This window comes from Poecilia reticulata, chromosome 15 (assembly GCF_904066995.2).
Source record: "Poecilia reticulata chromosome 15, P_reticulata-male-v2, whole genome shotgun sequence".
Taxonomy (NCBI): domain Eukaryota; kingdom Metazoa; phylum Chordata; class Actinopteri; order Cyprinodontiformes; family Poeciliidae; genus Poecilia; species Poecilia reticulata.
In genome coordinates this window covers 2310917-2333322 of record NC_088844.1, presented here as the reverse complement: position 1 = coordinate 2333322, position 22406 = coordinate 2310917, and the positions used below count along the sequence as shown (strand labels likewise).

Genomic DNA, 22406 nt, shown 5'->3' with positions numbered 1-22406 from the left:
AAACAACTGAAACACTGGGTGCCTTTAAATCTCAACTTAAAACCCACCTGTTTAGAGTTGCTTATGGCTAGATTAGGGTTAGAGTGCAGGTTTTGATGTCTTCAATGTTTTTATGTTTTTACCTTTTTAATCTTTTTTTTTAATCTCTTTAATGTTTTTATCTTTACTTTTTAATTTCTTTTTTTCTCTTTCTCACTGTTTACGTTTTAATGATGTAAAGCCCCCCGGAAAACGTCCCAGTTAAACGACGTTTAACTAAAGCTCTACGGGGTTTAGAGTCCCAGTTGGCGGCGTTCAACTAAAAACCTAGAGGTTGGAGTCTTTGTCAAACGGTGTTTTTGACTAAATTCCCTGAGGGTTAGAATCCCAGTTAAACGACGCTTTACTGAAGTCCTAAAAGGGGTGCGGGTTTTAATGTTTTGATCTTTTTTTAAAATCTCTTTCTCTTTCTCACTGTTTCTTTTTCTCACTGTTTATTCAATGTCACATGCTGTTTTTATTTTAATTATGTAGAGCACTTTGAAATGCCTTGCTGCTGAAATGTGCTATACAAATAAAATTTGATTGATTGATTGATTAGCATGTGACCAACATGGTAAATGTTTTTATTCTGTGATGACCAATCAGCTACACAGCATAGGTAAGCTAAAACCATCACATGATGAACCGAAGAAACTTTCTGCACTTTCAAATCAGCCAGAGACCAAACATCATATAATGATACACTTAAGTCTTGAAGCGACACAGAAAACCTCTTCAGCACCCAGTGAGATCCTCCATGTTCTGGCTGGTTTTTATTGCCGTCCTGCTGGACTGATCTGGTTTGAACACTAAACAAAATTCACTGGTAATAAAACATTGATCCACACTTGTTAAATCTGCTTTCCACTGACCCAGAATATGAAGATATTATTTCAGCTCCCTATTAGTGATACAATAACAGAATTTTAAGGTGTTTATTCATGTGTTCTCTTTAAGTCAACCAACATTATCTGTGTAGAAAAATGAACAGAACTTTCAGCACAGGAAACACGCCCGCCTGGGTTTTCTCCCACAGACTCTTGTCTCCTGCAGACTAATGGAAGTTATAATGGAGCATTTCTACATCTGTGTTCATTAATTATCATATAAAGTAGAAGCAGATTGTTAAAGAACCTGGGGATATCTGGAGTTACTTTCAGTTCTCAAGAACAAGTGTTTCTTTTATTGCAGTTCAGCTTAAAAACACCACATGACCTGCGCACTGATCCCTGATTAATTTATCTTTTCTCTGTGCTTTAATGACCACAAGAGAAATATCTGGGAAAAGAAAAAAGCCAAGGATTATGTCTTCATATACCCAGAGATTTGTCTTTAATAAGGATGAACTGAGGAGGAGGCAAACGTATAGAATAATGAGCTTTTTTGTACAAAAAAGGAAAAGAAGAAAGTAAGACATAAAAATATCATAAGTATGTGGAAGCTAACAAGAATACAGTAGCAAAAATAATATGGTGGTTATTATTTGCAGCAAGTTAATATGTGAGGGAAAAATCATTTAAACAAATTTAACCTTCATGCTCTGTGGCCAATTAGGCAGAAAAGTACATTTCAGCAGTTCAGTTTGTGTTCAGTACCTGGAGTCAAACCCTCCATCTCATATGTAAATGTAATGATGAAACGTTCTAACATTAGTTTAAATCTACAGATGAACAGACACAGGACCAGCACACCGACCGGGAGGCTCGGTTCTGTTCTGCTTTTATAACAGCTATTTTCTGCATTCAAAGTTAAATAACCTGAAAGAGAGACAGACTAATATTGTTGGACTTTATGTTTCTAAGAAAATTCTTCGTAACACTTTATTTGAAGGGGTGTGCATAAGACTGACATGACACTGTCATAAACTTGAGACATAACATCTGTCATGAACGTAAAGAAGTCTTTATGATGATTGTACATGATTTTGTACATTATGATAATTTAATGCAAAATTGGCATTTTTAATGGACTTTCAATGCAACTTTTAGAGCAACTTTGAATTAAAAGTGTCATTATTTACCAAATGACACTTCATGACAACTGTCATAAACATTAATAAAGACTTCTTATGTTCATGACAGATGTTATGTCATGTTTATGACAGTGTCATGTCAGTCTTATGCACACCTCTTCAAATAAAGTGTTACCAATTCTTCCTCAATCTACGTTCAGCAATGATCATTTTGTAAAATGCTGGCTGTGTAAACACGGCAATAAGATAACTACAATATTTACTAACTTGGATTTTCTTTTTACATTTGACATGTTTAGTTTATTTAATCAGATCAATCATGATGAATCGATTACTGAAATAATTGTCAACTCATTTAATAATCAATTAATCATTACAGACTCAAAAAATGGCTGACAGAACCGCATAAACTGCACAGGAAATACAAACATTTTGCATTTAAGATTTAAGATAACCACTTGTCAATAAAATGTTCTACCAAACCTCCATCAGTGGTAATGGTTAAGCTTCACCTAGTTCAAATTTTCTAAAGCAAATCTCCAAAGTAGTAGTTTTTGTGATCCAGTTATTAATTGGTTAAGAAATAATCCATCTAATCCTTACTAATGTGAAGTGAAGCAGAAAGGCTGAGAGTCTCACGTGTTCATGGTTTAAAGGGTTTTCTTTTGCTGCAGATGCATCTATTGCTACCAATAATCAAACGTTCCGTAAAGGAAATAAAATGTTCATTTTTTTATTTAACAAAGGATTATTTTTATTTGTTTGTATTTATGTGTTTCTCATATTGTATCAAATATGCTCAAGTGGTTAATAAAATTCCTTCAGAATTCTTTTAATCAAAATACTGTCAGAATAATCAATTAATGACCAGAATAGAAAAACTGATCACTAAAATAATCATTTTTTTTAGTAATGTTTGTTCCCTCCTCTGTTGTTGTTGTTGTTTTTTTTTTTAGTTATTTCTGTGTTCCACTCTCGTTGGTCTGTGGTTGTTTTAGTGTTTTGGTTCTCCTCCCTCTGTGTACAGTCTATGTTTTATTGTTTCCTTCCCTCAGCTCGGCTGTTCAGCGTTCCCCTGACTACTCACCTAGTTTCACCATTTTCTTTACACCCTTGTCCCTTAGTGGAGTTGGGAGGGTTGCTGGTGCCCATCTCCAGCTAACGTTTCGGGCGAGAGGCGGGGTCTGGTTTGTGTCCATCTGCATTAATGGATTTTAACTACTGTTCTGGGCCAAACAATTTAGAGACCCACAATAGTCTGAAGGCAGCTCTCAAGACACGCATGTCAAAGAAGTGATTAATACATGTAGGCTACTTGTCCTCATGCTTTGGATGTAACCCACTAATGCATTATAGGACTGTAAAATGAGTCTTTTTATGAAAATTTCCCGCAATTTGTGAGGCTGTCCAAGATGGCGTCGTGGTTTAGGTTCACACCTGCAGATGTCTGACCTACCTAACCTGTCCTCTTCTGATTGGATGAAGTAGAAGACAGCAAGACAATTTCAAGTATTTCTACGAGGTACTCAATTTTCTGGCTTTGTTTAATCATGTCTGATGATGTGATTACAAAAGTGATTGAAATAGAATGGAATATAAGCCATGTGCAGAAAGGAGCCAACTGTGTGCAACATATCATTTATCCTTCACCTCCAGCAGCTGCAGCCTGCAGGAATAGCAGCCATTGTGAACCTGTTGAATGACATGTTGGTGATTCCTGAATGCAGATGAACAAGAGTGTCAGCGATGTTCCATTTGGGGGGGACATATTGGGACGCAGGCGGTCAATGAAGCACACCTGCAGCTAAGTAACCTATGCCTACATGTTGGGAGTTCAATGGTAGCTGGCAGGTAAGAGGTATTTGTAGCAAAGTGTTAACGCCCCACTGTGCTGCTGCAGCTGAGAGGCTTAGATAATCACTGTCAACGTTGATAGTAGACAACTGGCAAGCTTTCTTTTCTGATATAAAATTTTGATTATTTAGTTGACACTGGACTGTGTTGGGGGTGTTGGGGGGATACGAAAAGTAGAAGAAATCTGTAAAAGGGCAAATATTTTTTTTTACAGCAGTTATGTTTAAAAACAGTCAAAAGTAGAAATTTTGTCATTGCTTGTGGTTTTAATAAAAGAACATTTACACTGATGCTTAAAGCATTATGGTCTGTTATAGTTTAGAGGGCCCTCCTATTTAAATTCAGTCGTGCTATTGTTATGTAATTGTTGGCTGCAACAGCAAACCTTTGGAATGATACTAAATGTGATCTAGATTTTATTTATAGACTGTAATAACAGACTGTAACCACAACAGATCTGAAACGGGGAGTCTTTTCATCTGATTTTAAGCTGCACCTTTTCTTCAAAAGGAAAGTTTCACCACGGCTGTGTCCATCCAGAGCACTGCAGCTGGAACGAGCAGCAGACACCAAGAAAAAAAACACAAAATCTCAATCCAGGATTCAAAACTTCATGTTCTCTCAGACGGTTAAGCATTACGAAGCCTCATAAAAATTGTAGTAGCTCAGTTTCTCCCTGGAATTTTAATTTACCCTCAATGAAACAGACAGGCTGTCTCAGTGTGTTGACGTCCGGCTGGTGGATGTGCCTCGCCAGAGTACGTCAGCATACAAACTCCTCTGGAATGGTGACACAGCTTCCTGTCTCTCGGGACTCTGCACTGCAATTCCCAGCACAGCGTGGCGATGTCGGAATGCCAAAGGTAGCCGTGAAAAATGCAAAACTGGAGACCGCAGGCCATCCGTGAACACACACAGCCAAACACACACAGCAGGAGTCCTGCCAACATTACTTTAAATGATTCAAATGAAGCTTTCAACAAAGATGACAGAACATGTGGAGGTAGCATGTTGTCCTTGAGGTTAATATCAAAATGTCTAACCTTGAATTGTAGCTTAAAAGGTAGACAGTTGGTGTATTATCAAAGGGAACCTGTTTTATCCGGAGGAGTTTTAAACTAAATAATTGAAGCTTTTATTGAGAAAGATGTTGATGTTTTCTCTGAGTGCTTTAATATTTACAGCATAAAAAATGGAATAAGTATCTTTTATTCATTAGAGGAAAATGTTTTCTTATTAAGGAAGAAGTCTGGACATCCTGCCCCCCAGCAGCTAGCATTAACCCCTTTGTCTTCAGTGAGGAGCTTCTGACTTCAGCCTGAGGAAAGTTTCTCTCTCTTCACTTTCAGCTGTGAGATGTTTGAGGGTTTTTTACATGAACGTCCCATTTCAAATCCCCAATAGTAAAAATAACTCGGAATTCTCTGGGCTTTGACTTTGCCTTGAACTTTTATTAATGAAAACTTGTATTAGATTTCATTCAGTCTTTAAAGCAGAAGCAGAACTAGTCAGAGCAACAGTCACCTGGAACTCTAAGTTTTAACATTTCATTTGTTTTCATACCTGACAGTCCAACAGACTTGCTTTGATTTGGGACCAAAATTTCAACATTTGTTCCATTTTCAGCTGCTGAGGTTCATTTTCACTGCACTCATACCAACTAAACAGTGGCGGCGCCAGGGGGGCACTAGGGGGGGCTATAGCTCCCCTTGGAAAAGTCATAGCACCCCCAGAAAATATTAGATACAAATGTCTTAATCCGATTTAACATTACTTATATGTAGTTGTTGCAGCATTTTCATCAAAAGACACAAAATAAAAATTATTATATACTGAGTTAAAAAAACAACAACAACAAAAAAACACCCATCCCACAAGAGGATTTGAACTTTGTCTATACGTATATTTCCAGGAAACAATTGACATGATGCCGGCTCCGCCCCCATGCAGCCGTGGAGCAATCCTCCCCCAATCATTCCAGGGTATTTGTCAGCAACTGACCAATTGGTGGTCCCAATTTCTCAGTTAACGCAGATGCGTTATCTAGATGAACTGACTTCGACAATATTGACAGTGTTTATCATAGCAAACTACCATAGTAGTAAGAAGGTAACCAGTAGTAAGCATAATTTTTTTAAATGATAATAGTAATAGTCAAATCAAGCCCTGTAGTGGTTAATTTAGCAATTAAATGAACACAAGTTAATTTAAAAAAAACAAAAAAACAAATATGACAATATGACGATTTGCACCTGACGTCACTCTCTCCACCAAAAGGAAAGTTTCACCACAGCTGTCCAAACCTATGCACTCCTGTGTAAAGCCTGTCAAAATCCACACATGTGGTGTCCTGATATCGTTTTTATTTACTTGATTTTGCAGTAAAATGGTCACAAGGGCTGCGCCGTCAGCTGCACAAACAGACAAGGGTCAAAACCAAGCTTGTCATTTTATTTTAATGAGGAAAGATGTGGCAATGGGTAGCAGCCGTCAATCATGACTGGCAGCTGTTAGTTTAACCACGGATTTACAGCAAACTCTTTCTACAAGGTTAGAAGATTAACGTTCATATACTTTATAAGTAAGTAGGATTAGAAAGATATCAAATATCGCATTATGGAGAAGGTAGCATCTAACCACCATGGAAACGGTGCCACGCCGTCATGTAGTCTAGCATGTATGGAAAAAAAATGATTAGCGTCTCGTCTTCTGTACATTTTTAAAGCTGCTCCGGTTTAAGGGGAAACGCTGTTTATGACATAGTGACATAAATCATGTGGTGTGAATTCAGGCAAAGTCGGTAATTTGATCAACACTTCACGGGGGAGATGGCATGGGTAGGTTTCTAAGCTAGCTGTAAATACCACCGTCTATGAACCCCAACCAGGTGTGTTACCTTCACAGACAAATTAGCTTGATTCCACCAAGTAGAAACCATGAATAAACTGACAAAAACAACTTTAGCCACTCAGTTCAATGCTCCCGATTCTCACTTCCAATCTACAACATGGTGCTTTGAATGATTGTTGTAGGGTCAATACTACGGTTTCCCCTTTGTCATAAATGCTGATATAACGTAAACAATGTAATATTATATGGAAGTCATGTGGCTAAGGCTTCGTGCTGATGTCTACGTGTCAAATGCAAAACAGTCTGAAAAATAACAATACTAATGCGCGTGTGTTAATAACTATAGGGAAAAACAGATCCATCACAGCACCCTCAGTAAAATGCTTGGCTCCCCCTTAGCACCTGCAGGAAAAAATTTCTGGAGCCGCCACTGCAACCAAACCAACTGAAAAACGTGTTCCTGCCCCTCGCCTGTGGGGGCACTGTACCAAGAACCACTAAAGGAGACAACACAAAAAACTCCATCCATCCATCCATCCATCCATCCATCCATCCATCCATCCATCCATCCATCCATCCATCCATCCATCCATCCATCCATCCATCCATCCATCCATCCATCCATCCATCCATCCATCCATCCATCCATCCATCCATCCATCCATCCATCCATTTTCTGTACACCCTTGTCTCTCAGTGGGCCCGGGAGGGTTGCTGGTGCCCATCTCCAGCTAACGTTCCGGGCGAGAGGCGGGGTCACCCTGGACAGGTCGCCAGTCTGTCGCAGGGCAACACAGAGACACACAGGACAAACAACCATGCACACACACACTCACACCTAGGGAAAATTTGGAGAGGCCAATTAAGCTGACAGTCATGCTTTTGGACTGTGGGAGGAAGCCGGAGTACCTGGAGAAAACCCATGCATGCGCAGGGAGAACTAAATAACTAAAAAAAAACTCTTAAAAAAAAAAAGAAAACACTGAGCACAGCTTTCATCACTAAATGTAAACAAAAATGGAGTGGCATCAGATTTTAGCGGTAGTAAATTTTCTCTGTTTTTGGTAAAAGACCATGAGTCATTTCTCCTGCTAGCGCTAGACTCACATGTTTGTTTTAGTTGTATTTACCCAGAATTCCCTGTGCAGTAGTCCGTTTACTGCTCCTGGTCTGTTTGGCTTTCACATATGCATCCAAATCACACCAGAGTTCACTTCAACAGATCCGAGACCGAGGTTTTTAGGAATTTGCTTTTTTGGTCCACATCAGAGTTTGGTTATGCGTTCACACCTCAATAAATGGACTTTCTGGTCAAAGGAAGCAGCTGGATTACAGCGGACTGAACTGGGCTGGTGTGGATGCATCCTGAATCTGCCCTGGCTCATGAGGCCAACAATCGTCTGTGTATGTTGTGCTGAAAAACTAAAGACGGGACACTCTCTTTGATTTGCTAAAAGTAAATGGAATAGTATCCCTACTGTACAAATGCACTCAACATAAAGGTGGGAATTTTCTAATAATACAAACCCCCAATATGATATGAATTACAGTATGTTTCCTTTCCCTGCAGGGTTCATAAAATATTCTTCCCTGGATTGAACTGAACTGTGTTCCTGTACACAGGGTAAGCTGCTGTTTACTGAAGAGCTCAGACCGAATAGCTCATATCTGAAACTCTAATCCACTTCCCCACGACTGGAGTGTCTGCTGTACAACTCTGTGACATGACTAAGACTGTACAAATGTTTGTGTCCACTCTATATGCTGAAGATCTATGCTTCATATACCAGTTTGAACTCATGGCTTTTTCATCGACTGCTTTTTTTTTCTCTCCAAACACCCACACCATCTATTAAGCCTCGCCTCCTCGTGACATTATGTGAACAAATGTCTGATGCCATATTGATTGGCTAATTTTCTGCAGGTCAGAAAGTGCTGCAGAGCATCGCCTCCGACACTGAGGTGCTTCTTGTTTTGCCCGGGGATATTTCAGCTTACACAGCTTCTTTTTTTAATAACGAAACCACAGAACAAAAATGTGCATGTGTGATGAAAACTGTAAAAGAACCACTAACAGAATGCTGAACGGAGCTCATGTTGAACTGTTATTATCTCTACAGTCATGGAGGCATGAAACCTTAACCAGTATCATACTTTATGCCTCCTTATCTCATGGATTCACGCATGTTGCACAGTGTAAAAAAACAGCCTCTTGCTCAAAACTGGAGTTGCATGATTACTTTAATGTTACATTCGACATGCAATTCATGCAACCTGTGGAATGAAAATCTCAAATATAGCGTGAACTAAATTTGCCTTTCAATTTAAAGCTCTAACCCTTTCTCCTGGTCTGCGGGGAGTGAAGCGGTGCAGACACTTCAAAAAGAGCAGACGCTGATTCTGACTCTGTCTCTGCATCATAAAGACACTCCGTCTCAGATCCGAGACCTTCAATTCCAAGGGGTTGAATATATTTTTCCAATGTGGGTGAGACAATGATTGCACAAGGGTCCTGTGAGATGATGAAAACAGTAAAGAAAGATCATAAAGTGAGGTGAAGGAGAGAGGAACCGCTAATCAAAGAGAATATGAGTCAGAGCTCAGGCTCATCTTGAATACTGTATTATCGTGTGAAAGTTCTTCAGTTGGTTTAATAAACCGGCAACATTGCAGTTTGAACAACGCAGAGCAGCTGACAACAAAAGATTGAAGTTGTTTGCACTGTGAAAAGCTTTGACGTAGAGCATATAGAGATGACATCAAACGCTTCTGCTGAACCTTTGATGGATTCAAGGAAAGCCCGACTAAACCTCTGATCTCTGACGGCGAAGGTGACGAGTCATGTTCTGCCTCTGCGGGTTTCACAGGTAAACGGACCAGAGTCGGTACTGTCTGCTCTGAGTCAGCGCTCAGCATGAGGTTAAAATTAGTCTTTTCAGAACGAATTGGGTTTCCTCCAATATGCAACAACTAAGAGTGTTTAAATTTTAATCAACAAAAAAAATTATAAAAATTCACCTGCACCCAGTTTTACAAACAGAACTACGAAGGAGGATTAGGGTCACTGAAAAAAAGGAAATAATTCTGACTTTAATCTCACAATTGACATTTTTCTTAGAATTCTGATTTTAGCCTAGTGCCAAAAAAAAATTTTTTTTTTAATTGCCATGTTCCCAATAAGCAAATTTATTTTAGAAAATGTCAAATTGCACAACTATATGGTGAATCCAAATGGATCTTTTTCCAAATGTGTGTTCTGATTCAGTTCAAGAAGTTCATGGCTCAGTCTGCTCCTGGGATTTAGATTCAGGAAGAGAAAAGAGAAGGAGAAGAATACTTCCAACAGTTGGGAAGAATATCCCAATGCAGATCCCCCACCTTTAACTAGGCCTGTCACAATGACTCACTTTGCTGGATGATAAATTGTCCCAGAATTTATTACAATTAATGATAATATTGTTGTTTTAAGACCATTTTCAAGTAACATAATGGTAACAGCATAAAAAAGCAAGAACATATTCTCAACGATTAAAAAACTTCAAATTCTAATGAACATGTAACACTGGAACTGAAATACAGATTTATGATATTTCTGATATCAGAAATATCAACTTTGTAATTCATAAAATGAATTAATAAGTTGCTGTTAAAGAAGGGCTGGTTATGACCAAAACACCGGACTGAAAATTTTTGTCAACCCGGTTCTGGTAGAAAAAGAGAGAAAAGAGGAAAAAAACGATAAATCATGCAAATGATTTGAGTTTATAATGGGATTAATTGGTTAATTGATTATTACTGGCCTCCATTTAACGCCTCAGTCTTAGATGACTTCTCGTATTTTTGCTGCAAATGTCAGACTTTATAATATAATCAGGAAAATGTACAAGTTCTTTTTTCTCATAAGAATGAATTACAAAACATCTGATTTAAAATTGCACATTTTACAATATTAAAATGTAAAATTTACGTTAATCAATTTCAATGGATTAATTTTCATGTTGCAAATGTACAACTTTCTGTAATAAGAGTATCAAGATTTTTCAAATATGTGAATATTAATGGCAATCTAAAAATTTCTGTTTTTTGTTTTTGTTTTGTTTTTTTTGTTTTTTGGTGGAAATATTCTCCTCTGTGGTCAATTATTATTTTTTGCTTTTATCCACAATGGCCCTAATACTCCAACTCACTTTTCTTTCTATCTTGCTATATCTATTTTTGCTTGACTTAACATTTTCAAACCTTTTTCTGTTCATCTTTTATTCAGCGTTGCTTTGATGATTGGAAAGCAGAGTTTTTCAAAAAAATAGCTGCAGAATTGCTGAAGTGCCAAAAATTCCTTTCAGTGGTTATTTTGTCAGGGGAAATAATATTTCTTCCTTTTTTATTCCTGGATGTTGTTGTATTAGTCCAGCTATGGCAGCCCTGATGCCCCCAGAGAACCTGAGGCAGTGTGATAACCTCTCTCTGAAGACGTGGCTACCGTCATCCTGCCCCCCAGGAGACCGCAGCGTGCCAGAAGTACTTGGCAGCGATCGTTTGCCCTACCGCTGAACTTTTTTTCTTGGCTGGCACAATCCAAAATCGAGTCGGTTTGAGGGCCGCATCTCTTCGTGTTTTGGAGATGACTTGGACAGAGAATTGGAGGGATGAGGATCGGCTCCCGGACAAAATGTGTTTTGACGACAGGATGGCACGTAGGAGGTTAGAGGGAGACGGATGCAGGGCGAGAAGGCTGTTTGAAGGGAAAGAAATCTGGGAAAGAGAGGAACGGTGATATCAACACTGAGGTGAGCTGGACCAGGAGACACAGAGGCAACCCAGGAAATTAGGATCTGATTAACTGCCAGCTAAGTCAGGGAGAGGGATGCTGTGACAAGATTATCTGAGGGGCGAGGAAAGAAGAGGAGTGCAGTCTGCCACTCTTCTTTGCCAACTTTGCACTTACCAACTTTTTGGAAGCAGCAGGTGGTTGAATAATGAAGGGAAGAACAGAAGGGAAGAAAAAAATAAGAGAAAGGAAAAGAAAAAGATGTTACTGGAAAAAAGAGGCAGCAAGTTTGCACAGAAAGCTGACATCTGAAAAAAACAGGCCTTTGCAAAAGTATGCATATTAACATCTGGTTTTATTACAAGCAAAAACGTTGATGCATGTTTAGGTTTTAATGAGACCAGTGAACAGACAGGAGACGGAAGGAAAATTATATTTCTGTGATATATAATTCCCATTCCCATTTTTTTGGGGAATAATCATTACCAAAAAAATGGGAATCCCATTTTTTTGGTAAGTAGATTAACCTCAGACTGGCTGGTATGGAAACTCATTTCCATCAAGAAAGAAAGAAAGAAATCAAGGTTCAACAGGAAGTCATATTTTTGAGTTTTAAAGTTAATTATCAGATTCAAAGTTATAGTAACGAGATATAAAGTCATAATTATTTCATAATTATGCAATGTCAAGTTATAATTTCAACTGTCAGTCATAACTCTGGAATTTAGAATCACAATTATGAATTTCAACGTTATAGTTATGAGATATAAAGTCATGATTATGACATACTGGAGACCCTCTGAGAAACAGCCTGGCCTTCTATCTCGTAATTATGACTTAAAAAGTCAAAATAACTTTTAATTATGACTTTAATACAATTATGATTTCCTGTTGTACTTTTAATGTTTTTTTCATGATGGAAATGAGCTTCCATAGGATATATGAACATCACTTTTCACTTAGAGATTCTCAATTTGATTTTGGTCAGGACTTGGATTGGTCCATTCTAACAGGATATCAGCATCTACATCGGTATTGGCCGATGTTAGTCTTACTTTAACATACTGGTTTTGGTCCGATGAGTAAAACTGGCCCAATATTAACCAGTATGTATTACCTTCTTGTTGCCATTTGTGTTTTGCATGGAGTTGACTGTTATGCGTTTGGAAAGATTATAAGGTGTTTAACTGGTGGACGGTGTGGTGACATTTAAACAGAGTCCAAAGTGTAGGGTTAATATATAAACTACATGACATTGGTAAGTATTGGTTATTGGCCATAACAGCAGTATTCATTTCAGTTGTCGGCCCAAATTTTCATATCTGTGCTTCCATAATTCTAACATGAAAATGCATTCTAAACTCTATCAGTGTCGCCCTTGCTGTGTGTTCAGGGTTCAGTTCTGCTGGAAGGTGAACAAACACATTCAAGTCTTTTGAAACCAAGTTTTTTTCCAGTATTGACCATCTTCAGCTGTGCCCATTTTCCCTTCACTTCTGACCAGCTCCTCTGTCCCTGCTGGAGACAGCGTGCCCACATGGGAGCAGTGTATTCAGATTTCTGTATTGAGGCAAAAATTTTGAATCTTGGGTCCCATCTGACAAGTCCATATCTTCTTTAAACCTTTTTCTTTCAGACTTTCTCGCCACTCTTCCACATCGGCTAGGTCTGTGAAGTGTGCAGCTAACAGTAGTCTTGTCACAAGATTTTCCCATCTGATCTGAAGCTCCTCTGAAGCTGCCACGGGCCTCATGGCTGCTTCTCTGGGGAATGTTCTTCCTTCCTGCCATGTCGGCCATGTTTTGCTACTTTTGCAGTAGGATCTTTCTATTTCCGTTTCCAGGTGATGGATGGAACAGCGCTCTTTGAGATATTCAAAGCTTGGGTTGCTGTTTTTAACCTTCCTTCTGACAAGTTTGTTGTTAGTCTTGAGTGATGTTGCTGTTGTTTTAAGATGTTTGTTCTGGATTTCAGTGGCAGTGTTTCCATTAACGTCTTTTATGTGCAATTTGAAATATCATATTAAAAAAGATTGACGGAAATGGCAAAATCAAAAAATAAATAACATTGGCAATTTCACAAAAATGTGTTCAAGCTAGCTTGGGGTGCTTTTTGTTTTTTCTGGAAAAAGAGCTCATCCACCAAAGGGTGGGGAGGCTGTGCCTTACCAGGGGCACCAAACTCAGGTCTGAGCTTGTCCATTTTTCTGAGATGTGTGGCCCATGCTTGTTTCCAATGTCTTCTTCCTGTTTATTACAGCCATGTAGCGTCCTCATGACCACATTATGCTTTGTGTAGCCTGGTTGATTCGCCCCAAGTCAATAGATGGAAACATGGCTAATTCACTTTATTTCCTTCTTTGAAAAATTTGCTCAAAATTTACAACAGTTGGATGGAAGCATCGTATTTAAATTTGATGTCTGGGAACTTCTCTCCTTTCTTCCCCTCACTTGTCCAAAACGACCAAGAAAATATTTTTTTTCTTATTTTTATTTAGGTTGTGTTCAGTTTGACACTGGGTAGATAACCGCTTTTGGGTTCATTTATTTGAAAAAATGTTGGCTGTGTGCCCTCTTTCTTCATTTGCTCATTGTGAAGTTGTGACAGTTTTCTATGTTCTCCAGTGAAGCGCTGAGGCCTTCATGGAACAGTTTGATTTATACTGAGGTTAACTTTCCCAGTAAGACGACTTCTGTACGTCATTTACTGCTTTGGGTTTCTACTTAGGGGTATCAGATTAAAAGTGGTTAGAATAAAGATGGATCCACAGTTTTCAGATGTTTAATCCTAAACAAATATGCAAACTATAATTTTCTCCCCTTTACTACTTTTTGATAAAGTAGATAACTGAAGATTCTGGTTGTGAATAGATTAATAGAATGCAATAAGAACAGCTTCAGTGTTTAATCAGCATTCTGTTTGGATCGGCTGATGATGATGCAACAGCTGCAGAGCGGTCTTCCTTTACCATCTTTTACCTAGGAGGCCCTTCTTTAACTCTGTTTGTCAGGCCCCGAGTGGCTGAGGAATGACTTTGCAAGTTTGAACAATTTATATGGAAATCCGACAGAAAAGGTCCTCAGGTTTGGGATCCCCATAAACGGTTACCATGTTAGGCAAGAAAACCAATTTAAGGTAATGGTAAAAATGTGGTTAGTCTTTTTTCCTTCTCCCTCTGGAGTTAAAGGTCTTCTAAAAAGTTTTAGTAGGTGGATTTGTTTTGTGAATTGCAGAAATAACTACTTTTTTCTCCCCTTTAATTTGCAAGACCAGGTAAAAGAAATCCTCCCGTCCTAAGCTAGAAGACACTTCACACTACAGCTCTGTCTTTATACCAACGACTGAAGAAGACTCAGATCTTTTTTACACTGTAAGCTTACAGTACTTTTGAAAAGTATTCAGATAACTAACATTTTTTTAATTGTGGTGCATTACAATCATACACCACAATTTTATTGTTATTTTATGCACTAGATCAACCAAGTGTAGCAAAAATAAATGTGAAGGAAGGAAGTTACATGGCTTTCATTTATGGACAAAACCATCAAAAACATGCTATGCATTTACATATGCCCACATTTTACTCCAACACCCTTAAATAATATGCGAAGTGCTGCACATGGTTCCACTGTGCTCATGCGTTAGAATGGCCCACTCAAAGTCCAGGCCTAAGTCCCATCAATCAATCGTATGGTCGATTGATGGTGACTCATGGATGAGTTTCTCTCTCGCTGAGACATCAGTCCTCTAATCCTGAAAATGTTCTTCAGGTGATAGAAGGCCGACTTTGTGACTGTCTTTATGTGGCTCTGAAGGTTCAGGTCAGAGGTCATCACTACTCCCAGGTTTCGGGGCTGATCGCTGGTTTTTAGTTGTAATAACTAAAGCAGTGTGTTGACTCTTGATCTATAACTCTAGAGATCTCTAGGTCCAAAGATAATAACTTCACTTTTATTTATGTTCAGCTGGAGAAAGTTTTGGCACATCCACACATTTATCTGTTCTAATCATCTCTTCAGTGATTGGATGGTTCGGAGTCAAGTGATGACCTTACAATGTAGAGCTGTGTATTATTTGCATAGTTAAGGTAGTTTGTCTTACTTCCTGTTATAACCTGAGCTAGTGTAATGTAAATATTAAATAGCTATTAAATAAGAGGCTCTAGGATTGAACCTTGGGGTACCTCATATGTGACTTGAAAGGTTTTTGACAAAACTTAAAAATAGCTTTTCAGAAAAGGTCTTCATCCAATATGACTCATCTTGACCTATTTTGCAAGGAAGAGTACAGGGAAAAAAGTGATTCTGAAACTAATAGAAATGTATCCCAAAATACGTTCACCTGTAATTACAGCAGAAGATGCTTGTATTGAATATGGCAGCACTGAATGAAAATAAATGCCATACTTTTTAAATTTTGAGTCATAAAAAGGTTTATGCTTTACAGGTAAAAAAAGAAAAAAAAAATTTGGGATCTCGCATAAAACTCCATTAAAATACAGTAAAGTTTGTGATAGTAGCACGACAAAATATAAAAAAAAAATTAAGAAACATTCTGACCAACGAGGAAGGTAACATGTCTTCATCAAATACATACACAGGCCAGTCGGTTGCTATACAAACAAAGTGATGGGTGTCACTTGAGTGGACACCACCATTGCTCTAGGAAGCAATTACATTAATACTTTGAGTGGAATTAAAACCCTCATTGCAGCAGCTTCCTTTAATGATCTGGAAAGTAAAGGATATTAGCAAATACCCAGCGATAACACTGCCAATGCATTTGCCACGTCTAATTTACGTGTCCCGTTTATGGCACATTCTCCTTTCCAATCAAGTGTTAAATGGGAAAATGAAATTTGAATATTAGAGCTCTTAGGGGGCTTTTGACATTGGGCAAATACAAAGTGCCTGAAGTATCACATTGTCCTTTTAATGCTAAATAGTGTTATTATGGCATTGTTGACAGGAATACCATGTATAAGACATTGTATTGCCACAAAATGGGGAGGTTGAAGAAAGATTGATTTTCTTTTAAATGAGCCTGGAAGACCTAAGAAATTCATATAACTTTGATAAAAGGCAGGATGGTGAGAAATCTGTGTTCATCTCTGCGCTCTGTGACATTGAGAAAACCATATTTTATAGAAGATAAAGCAAGAGGAAAGTGACCTTCATCTTAATAGCAGAAAATAGTTGGGAAAGAGCTGAAAAAAGCCAATAACCAGATAGAAGCTCTCAGTTTTTAAAATGATGGGTGAGGAACTGGCTTGGAACCATTGATAACTGCTTGCAGTTCTAGATGATTTTTACACCAAAATAATGTATTGAGCTTATACATGGTTTTTACACAAGAATCTTTTCCAAAATCAATATGAAAAGTTGAGATTTGCGTTTGTATTCATCCCCCTTTAGTCCATGACCTCTAAATAAAATCCAGTACAACTGCCTTCAGGACTTCAACTAACTCACATATGTATGATTTAATCTCAGTATAAATTCAGCTTCTCTGTGAGGATTAGTGGGAAAACTGTATGATGAAGACCCAGGGACACAGCAGTCATCCCTGATCTGTCGTGTTGTGGCACATCAGGCCAACGATGGCTTAGTGATGGAGTTTGAAGCGGAGTTAAGTTGTAAAACAACATCTGAAGCTGTGGAGATGTCAACTTTGTAAAATTCATCATTTGAAAATGGAAAGAGTGCAGCAGACCTCGAGATAAAGTTCAGATTTATGGCAAGCCACAGTCATAACCCTGCTCTATGTGGTAGAGTGGAAAAAAGACAGTTTTTGTTGAAAGAAAGCAAGGAGTAGTCCTATTTACAGCAAACAAGTGAAGAAGATATACCAAAGGTTTATGTGTGCTGAAAACTAACACTGGATATCAGCATGGAAACAACATTTCTATGGAGAAACATGGTAGCGGCATCAGCATGATATATGGACAGATTTCTTTCTGAACGGAGTGGATGGAAAGGAGGGACAATACTGGAATAAACCGAATGTAAGGCCACAAAAGATTTTACAGTGATGGAGGAGAGGAACCGTCAGGGAGCACAGCTGTGGATCTTACGCTGAAGTTTGTTGAGGCAGGACTGATTTCTGGACTATCAGTGGATAGTTTTATCCGAAGAAGCCATGACAAATAACTAAAGCATATTCATCTGGTAAAATGGTTCAGTCAAAACCTAAGATCTAAATCCAGTTGAAAATCGATGTTCACAGACTCTCTCCATCAAATCTGACAGCTAATTTTGTAAAGATGGATGGGCATAAAGAGACACACCTAAACTCTTTTAGACGTTTATTTTCCTTAAACTTCACAAACATGCACTTCCGTCAAATAAAATCCCAGCAAAAACAAACAAAACTTAAAGTTTGTGGTTGTGTTACAAAATCTGAAAAAGTTGAATATGTCTGACTCTGAGCTCCCATTAAAGAAAAATAACTTCCTGACTTGTTTGCTGCCGAGATGACTCATTGCTTTTAGAATAAATATCATACGCGTTTGCCTATATGCAAAAAGATTTAACAGTGAAGGCAGTTTGATATCAAACACATTTCTATTTATACCATCTGACTAAGTGCTTCCGTAATAGCTGTCCAACTACTTTTGCATGGCAGAAGTGAGAAGTCAGTGGTTTCGGGGTTTTCAAACATGTCAGCGCAGAATTGTGAGCATTTAAATTTTTTCAGTTGCCCTATATAGTTTTATTTTTCTGCTTCTGTTTGTTTAGATGTTTAAATTATGTGTTGATACAGAGAAAACACAGAAGCCTCTTACTGGGGTCTGACAGGATGGAGTCCGTCTTGGGCAGGAACTGGTCACACCGGATTCCTTGGTAGCCTTCTCGACACCTGGTGGACAAAAAAAAACACAGTTTCTCTTTGAGACTGGAAAATCTCCACAAAGCCTTCCTCAGTGTGTTTTCTGACAAAGCAGTGGAGTTTTTTTTTTTAGAGACAAACAGACAAGGCAGGCATAGATAAATACAGAGAAGTAAGCAGTCTTTCAGGGCACCGAACGTAACAGGAGGAGGTTGTCGTTAGTCAGTGAATCCTAACACCTTGTTCAGGAGGAGAGAAATTCAGTTCAATGACGTATATGATCACGAAGGGAAAACACAAGTTGTTGCAGGCCAGAGTCTTTGAAGGGCAACCATGGTTTTAGCTGTGTCTCTCTAAAGATGTTCTCTTGACACTTTTATTGAATTGTGTTGTGAAGCAGATGTTCAGGGTTATCCATAATGGTTTTTATTTCATACAGAAACCCTTTTTCAATTTTTGATTCTAAATTGAAAAACAATTGAACAAAAAGTACACAGACCTTTCTCTTTCAAACAAGAACATATTTGGTCTTTTTAACAGACATAATATCCTTTAAAATCAGACAATTTTTTATGATAGCAAGATACTACGCCTGTATTACTTTCCTAGCTCCGGCAGTTAAACGCTCCCACAGGAGAGGAAGTTGCCTCCTCATCAAGCTGATTACAGAAGATCTGCAACATCATCTTTCTGGAAGCACTGAAGATCCTACTAAGTTTCTTCAAGAAATATAGTCAGACTTATTTCAGTTTCTCCTGAAAGGCATAATCATGTCTCCTTCACTTTCTAGATGAAATAAATGTTCCAACATGAAGTCATTAAGCAGCAACACCAGCTCTGCCTCTTCAGCCTCTAGTCCATCTCTGGTACAACCAGCATGTACAGAATCCAGAGTTTGTCGTAGTGGAAGTCTGAGATGAACAGAGTGAGAGAACAGAGCCCTGTGGGGCTCCGGTGCTGCTGGCCACCAGATCGGACACATGACCCTCCAGTTTCATAACCTTTAGTCTTGTTCAACTCAATGATGCTGAATCTGCATTGAAGAGATGTTAACCCCTCCAAATCTGCGTCAATAAATAAGGGCACATTCTGAGGGTTTTGAGCAGTCCTCTGAATTTGAGTGGCAAATTAAGAAGCAAAGAATAACCACTAAGTAGCTAATGAGTTCTGAAATGTACTCAGTCTGCCCTTCAGAAAATGTCTCTGAAAAAGCGTCTTCTTTAATAAATGTCAGCTCAATAAATATCTCCTGATCAACATATAGAAGCCTGAGTGAGGAGCAGGAACACGACGCAGGTTTAAACGAAGTGCGGCGTGAAGCCTTGGCTTGTTTGCATATCGGTCGTTGCCTCTGGCTGTTTGAACCTTCGCCTTCCCGTCTCCTTGCTGTGGAATCTGCAGGTCTCACGTATGGAAATGGACTTAATATGCAGTCTGCTCTGTTTTACCTCTGTTCAAACTGTTTATTTATTTCACCTCTTCATTTCTTTTGGCTTCACAAACACATCTAGATTCAACTGCACTGCATTTCAACAAAATACATTGTGGCTTTATTTTACCAGATAAAGACAAGAGAAGATGTACGTCTGCCCTGACAAGACTCTCAAACACTCAGAGATTCATTTAAGAAAACAACAAAACACTTTGAATTTGATCATTTTTTCAGAATGGTAAGGACAACCTTTTTGTGATCCATCCATGACGAGTGACTTTTAATCACATCAGCTCCAGCTGGCAAAGAAACATGAACACAGATGAAAGGATATTTGGAGAGACACAAGCTGATAAAAGCTCTGACTTTAAATCTGAGTCTAAACAATAGCCATAGAAAGATCCTTATCTCATAGAACGTTAACGCAAAATGCAAAGATAGAATGCTAATCGATCACGAAATCCCTGCAAGAGAAGGGGCGACACCATTAAAGTGTAAAAGTAAGGCATTTAGAATCCACTACAGTCATAAGAAACAAGTTCTCACTATAAATACATTTCATTTTAGGTCAGCAGGGTGGAGAGCAGGTGAGCAACATGATGAGGACTGAAAGAAAACAAAAAAAAATGTCTGTGCAAGCCAAAATTGAAGATTTAAATTCACAGATTATTTTATAAAAACTCAATAACTCTACATGTGAAACCCCCCAAAAAAGTAATTGTATTGTTAAACCCCTTAAGTCCCAGCACTAGCTTGTAATTACAGGTTAGCAATATAGAGTTTAAGTTAGATATTTACATGCAATGTATAAAAACATACTTTTTCCTCACTGACTGACATGAAATCGGACCAAAATCTTCCCGTTTTTTTTGGTAAATTAGGATTTCCAACATTTTAATTAAAGTTTTTTCTGCTTCACTGTCAGAGACACGAAATAAAGGAGCAGAATCTTGTTATAAAGTGAAGTAGTATTTTTGTTATGAGATTCAAAATGAGATATTAAAATACATTCCTCTGACAGATTACAACTTCTCACTCCTTCTAGATTAAAACATCCAACAAAGTATTGCCGTTCTGTTATGGCCTTTCTCGTTTAAACAAGAACATTTGTTTTGGTTAATCTGTTAAAACCAGAAAGTTTGTAATTATAACAACATACTGCTGATGCTTCCTTATTAATGCCATAAAACAGAGACAGATAATTTTTATACTATCTTCAAAACCAGAAATTACAATCATACTTAGAACACTTTAAACAGTTGATGTTGATGTTGACGATTTGCTTTGTGAGTTTCTGATGATCTGAAATTTGCTCTTTCTCAGAAGCAGTGTTGGCATAGTTACTTTGAAAAAATAACTTTAATCAGATTACTGATTACTTCTTGAAAAAGTAATTCAGTTACTTTATTGATTACGTGATGTGTAAAGTAACTAAGTTAGATTACAAATTACTTTATTAGTTACCTTCCGAAACTGCTAACAACCCTCCAACCACCTCAAGATAAAAATTACATTAACCTTTGCTAATACTTACGCAATTACAAGTTATTTTATAATCATAAGATCAACAATGTATCTCCACTTATAAAGTTGAACATAATCTTATAATAAGGTTATAATATGGTTGAAACAGTCCAAAAAAAAAAAAAAAAAACATTTATTCATATTTTTGTTCTTGTGTGTTCCACTGCTGTCTGGAAAACTCTGAAAAGGATTTTAGAGTCTCGCTGTTTGCAGTTTTCTGGAACAGCAAATATATGAACTTGACATTAACAAAGACACAGAGGGACAAATCTGGGAAATGATGGACAGGGAGAGTCTGACTGAAACTACCTGGATGTCGGTCAAAGTCTGGGGCTGATTATGAGTCTCTGCTTATTTCCAATCCCAAATATGCAACTTGAAGTTCAAAACAAGCTCAAAAATCCGCAACCTGCGACTCATTAAATTTGCAAGCAACTTTAGAAAAAACAAGCCCAAAGTCACTTATGAAAATCGGACTTGGCAACTCGGACAGAAACTCAAAATAGTTCCTGTTTTTCCAGGAACAAAATGAGCGTCTCCCTCCTCCCTCCATTGCGTTTGTTTCTGTGGCGGTGTGCGATCAGCTGCTGATAACTGTCACACAGAAACGGCGGTCACTCCCCAAGACGCACAGAGGAAATTAAATTATATTAAAGTGACAAAAGTTGTAATGCAGTGATTGAGATAAGTAACTTTAATATGAGATTACTCATTACAGAAAAAGTGGCTCGATTAGAATAAGGCGTTAGAGTAACTTGTTGCTGACATCACTGATCGAAAGATCCTGAAGGAAACATCTGTCTGGGATATCTGGGTACCTGGGATACACAGCAGAACATTGAGAACCCAAACACACCAGCAATTCCACTTCCCAGCTGCTTCGGAAAAGAAGACTTTCAAGGGGCCTAATCCAAGCCTGCACTTAAGCCAATTTAATGTGTTAGAGTCTATGAATGCTCAAAAGCGCTCCAATGATTAATGGGACAGAACTCCTTCACATTCAACACCCCTAGTTATCATCAATGGTGCTATCCCCAGTTATTGGGTTTACTGAGCAATTGCTTTTTCACACTGGGCCAGGTTCATCTGAATGACTCATCTTGTATTTATTTATTTTTTGATCATTAAAATATTTAAGATAAACTATAAAAAGTAAT

The 22406-nt window shown here is 38.1% G+C and overlaps 1 protein-coding gene across 1 annotated transcript in view; it reads right to left on the bottom strand.

Annotated features, from left to right (window-relative positions):
* Positions 1–22406, bottom strand: part of nrg3a (neuregulin 3a) — a 555594-nt gene that overhangs the window by 103893 nt on the left and 429295 nt on the right. Inside the window, exon 3 of the mRNA XM_008429015.3 lies at positions 18250–18323. Within this exon, the coding sequence (XP_008427237.1) occupies positions 18250–18323 (74 nt within the window). The remainder of the gene's footprint in view (positions 1–18249; positions 18324–22406) is intronic.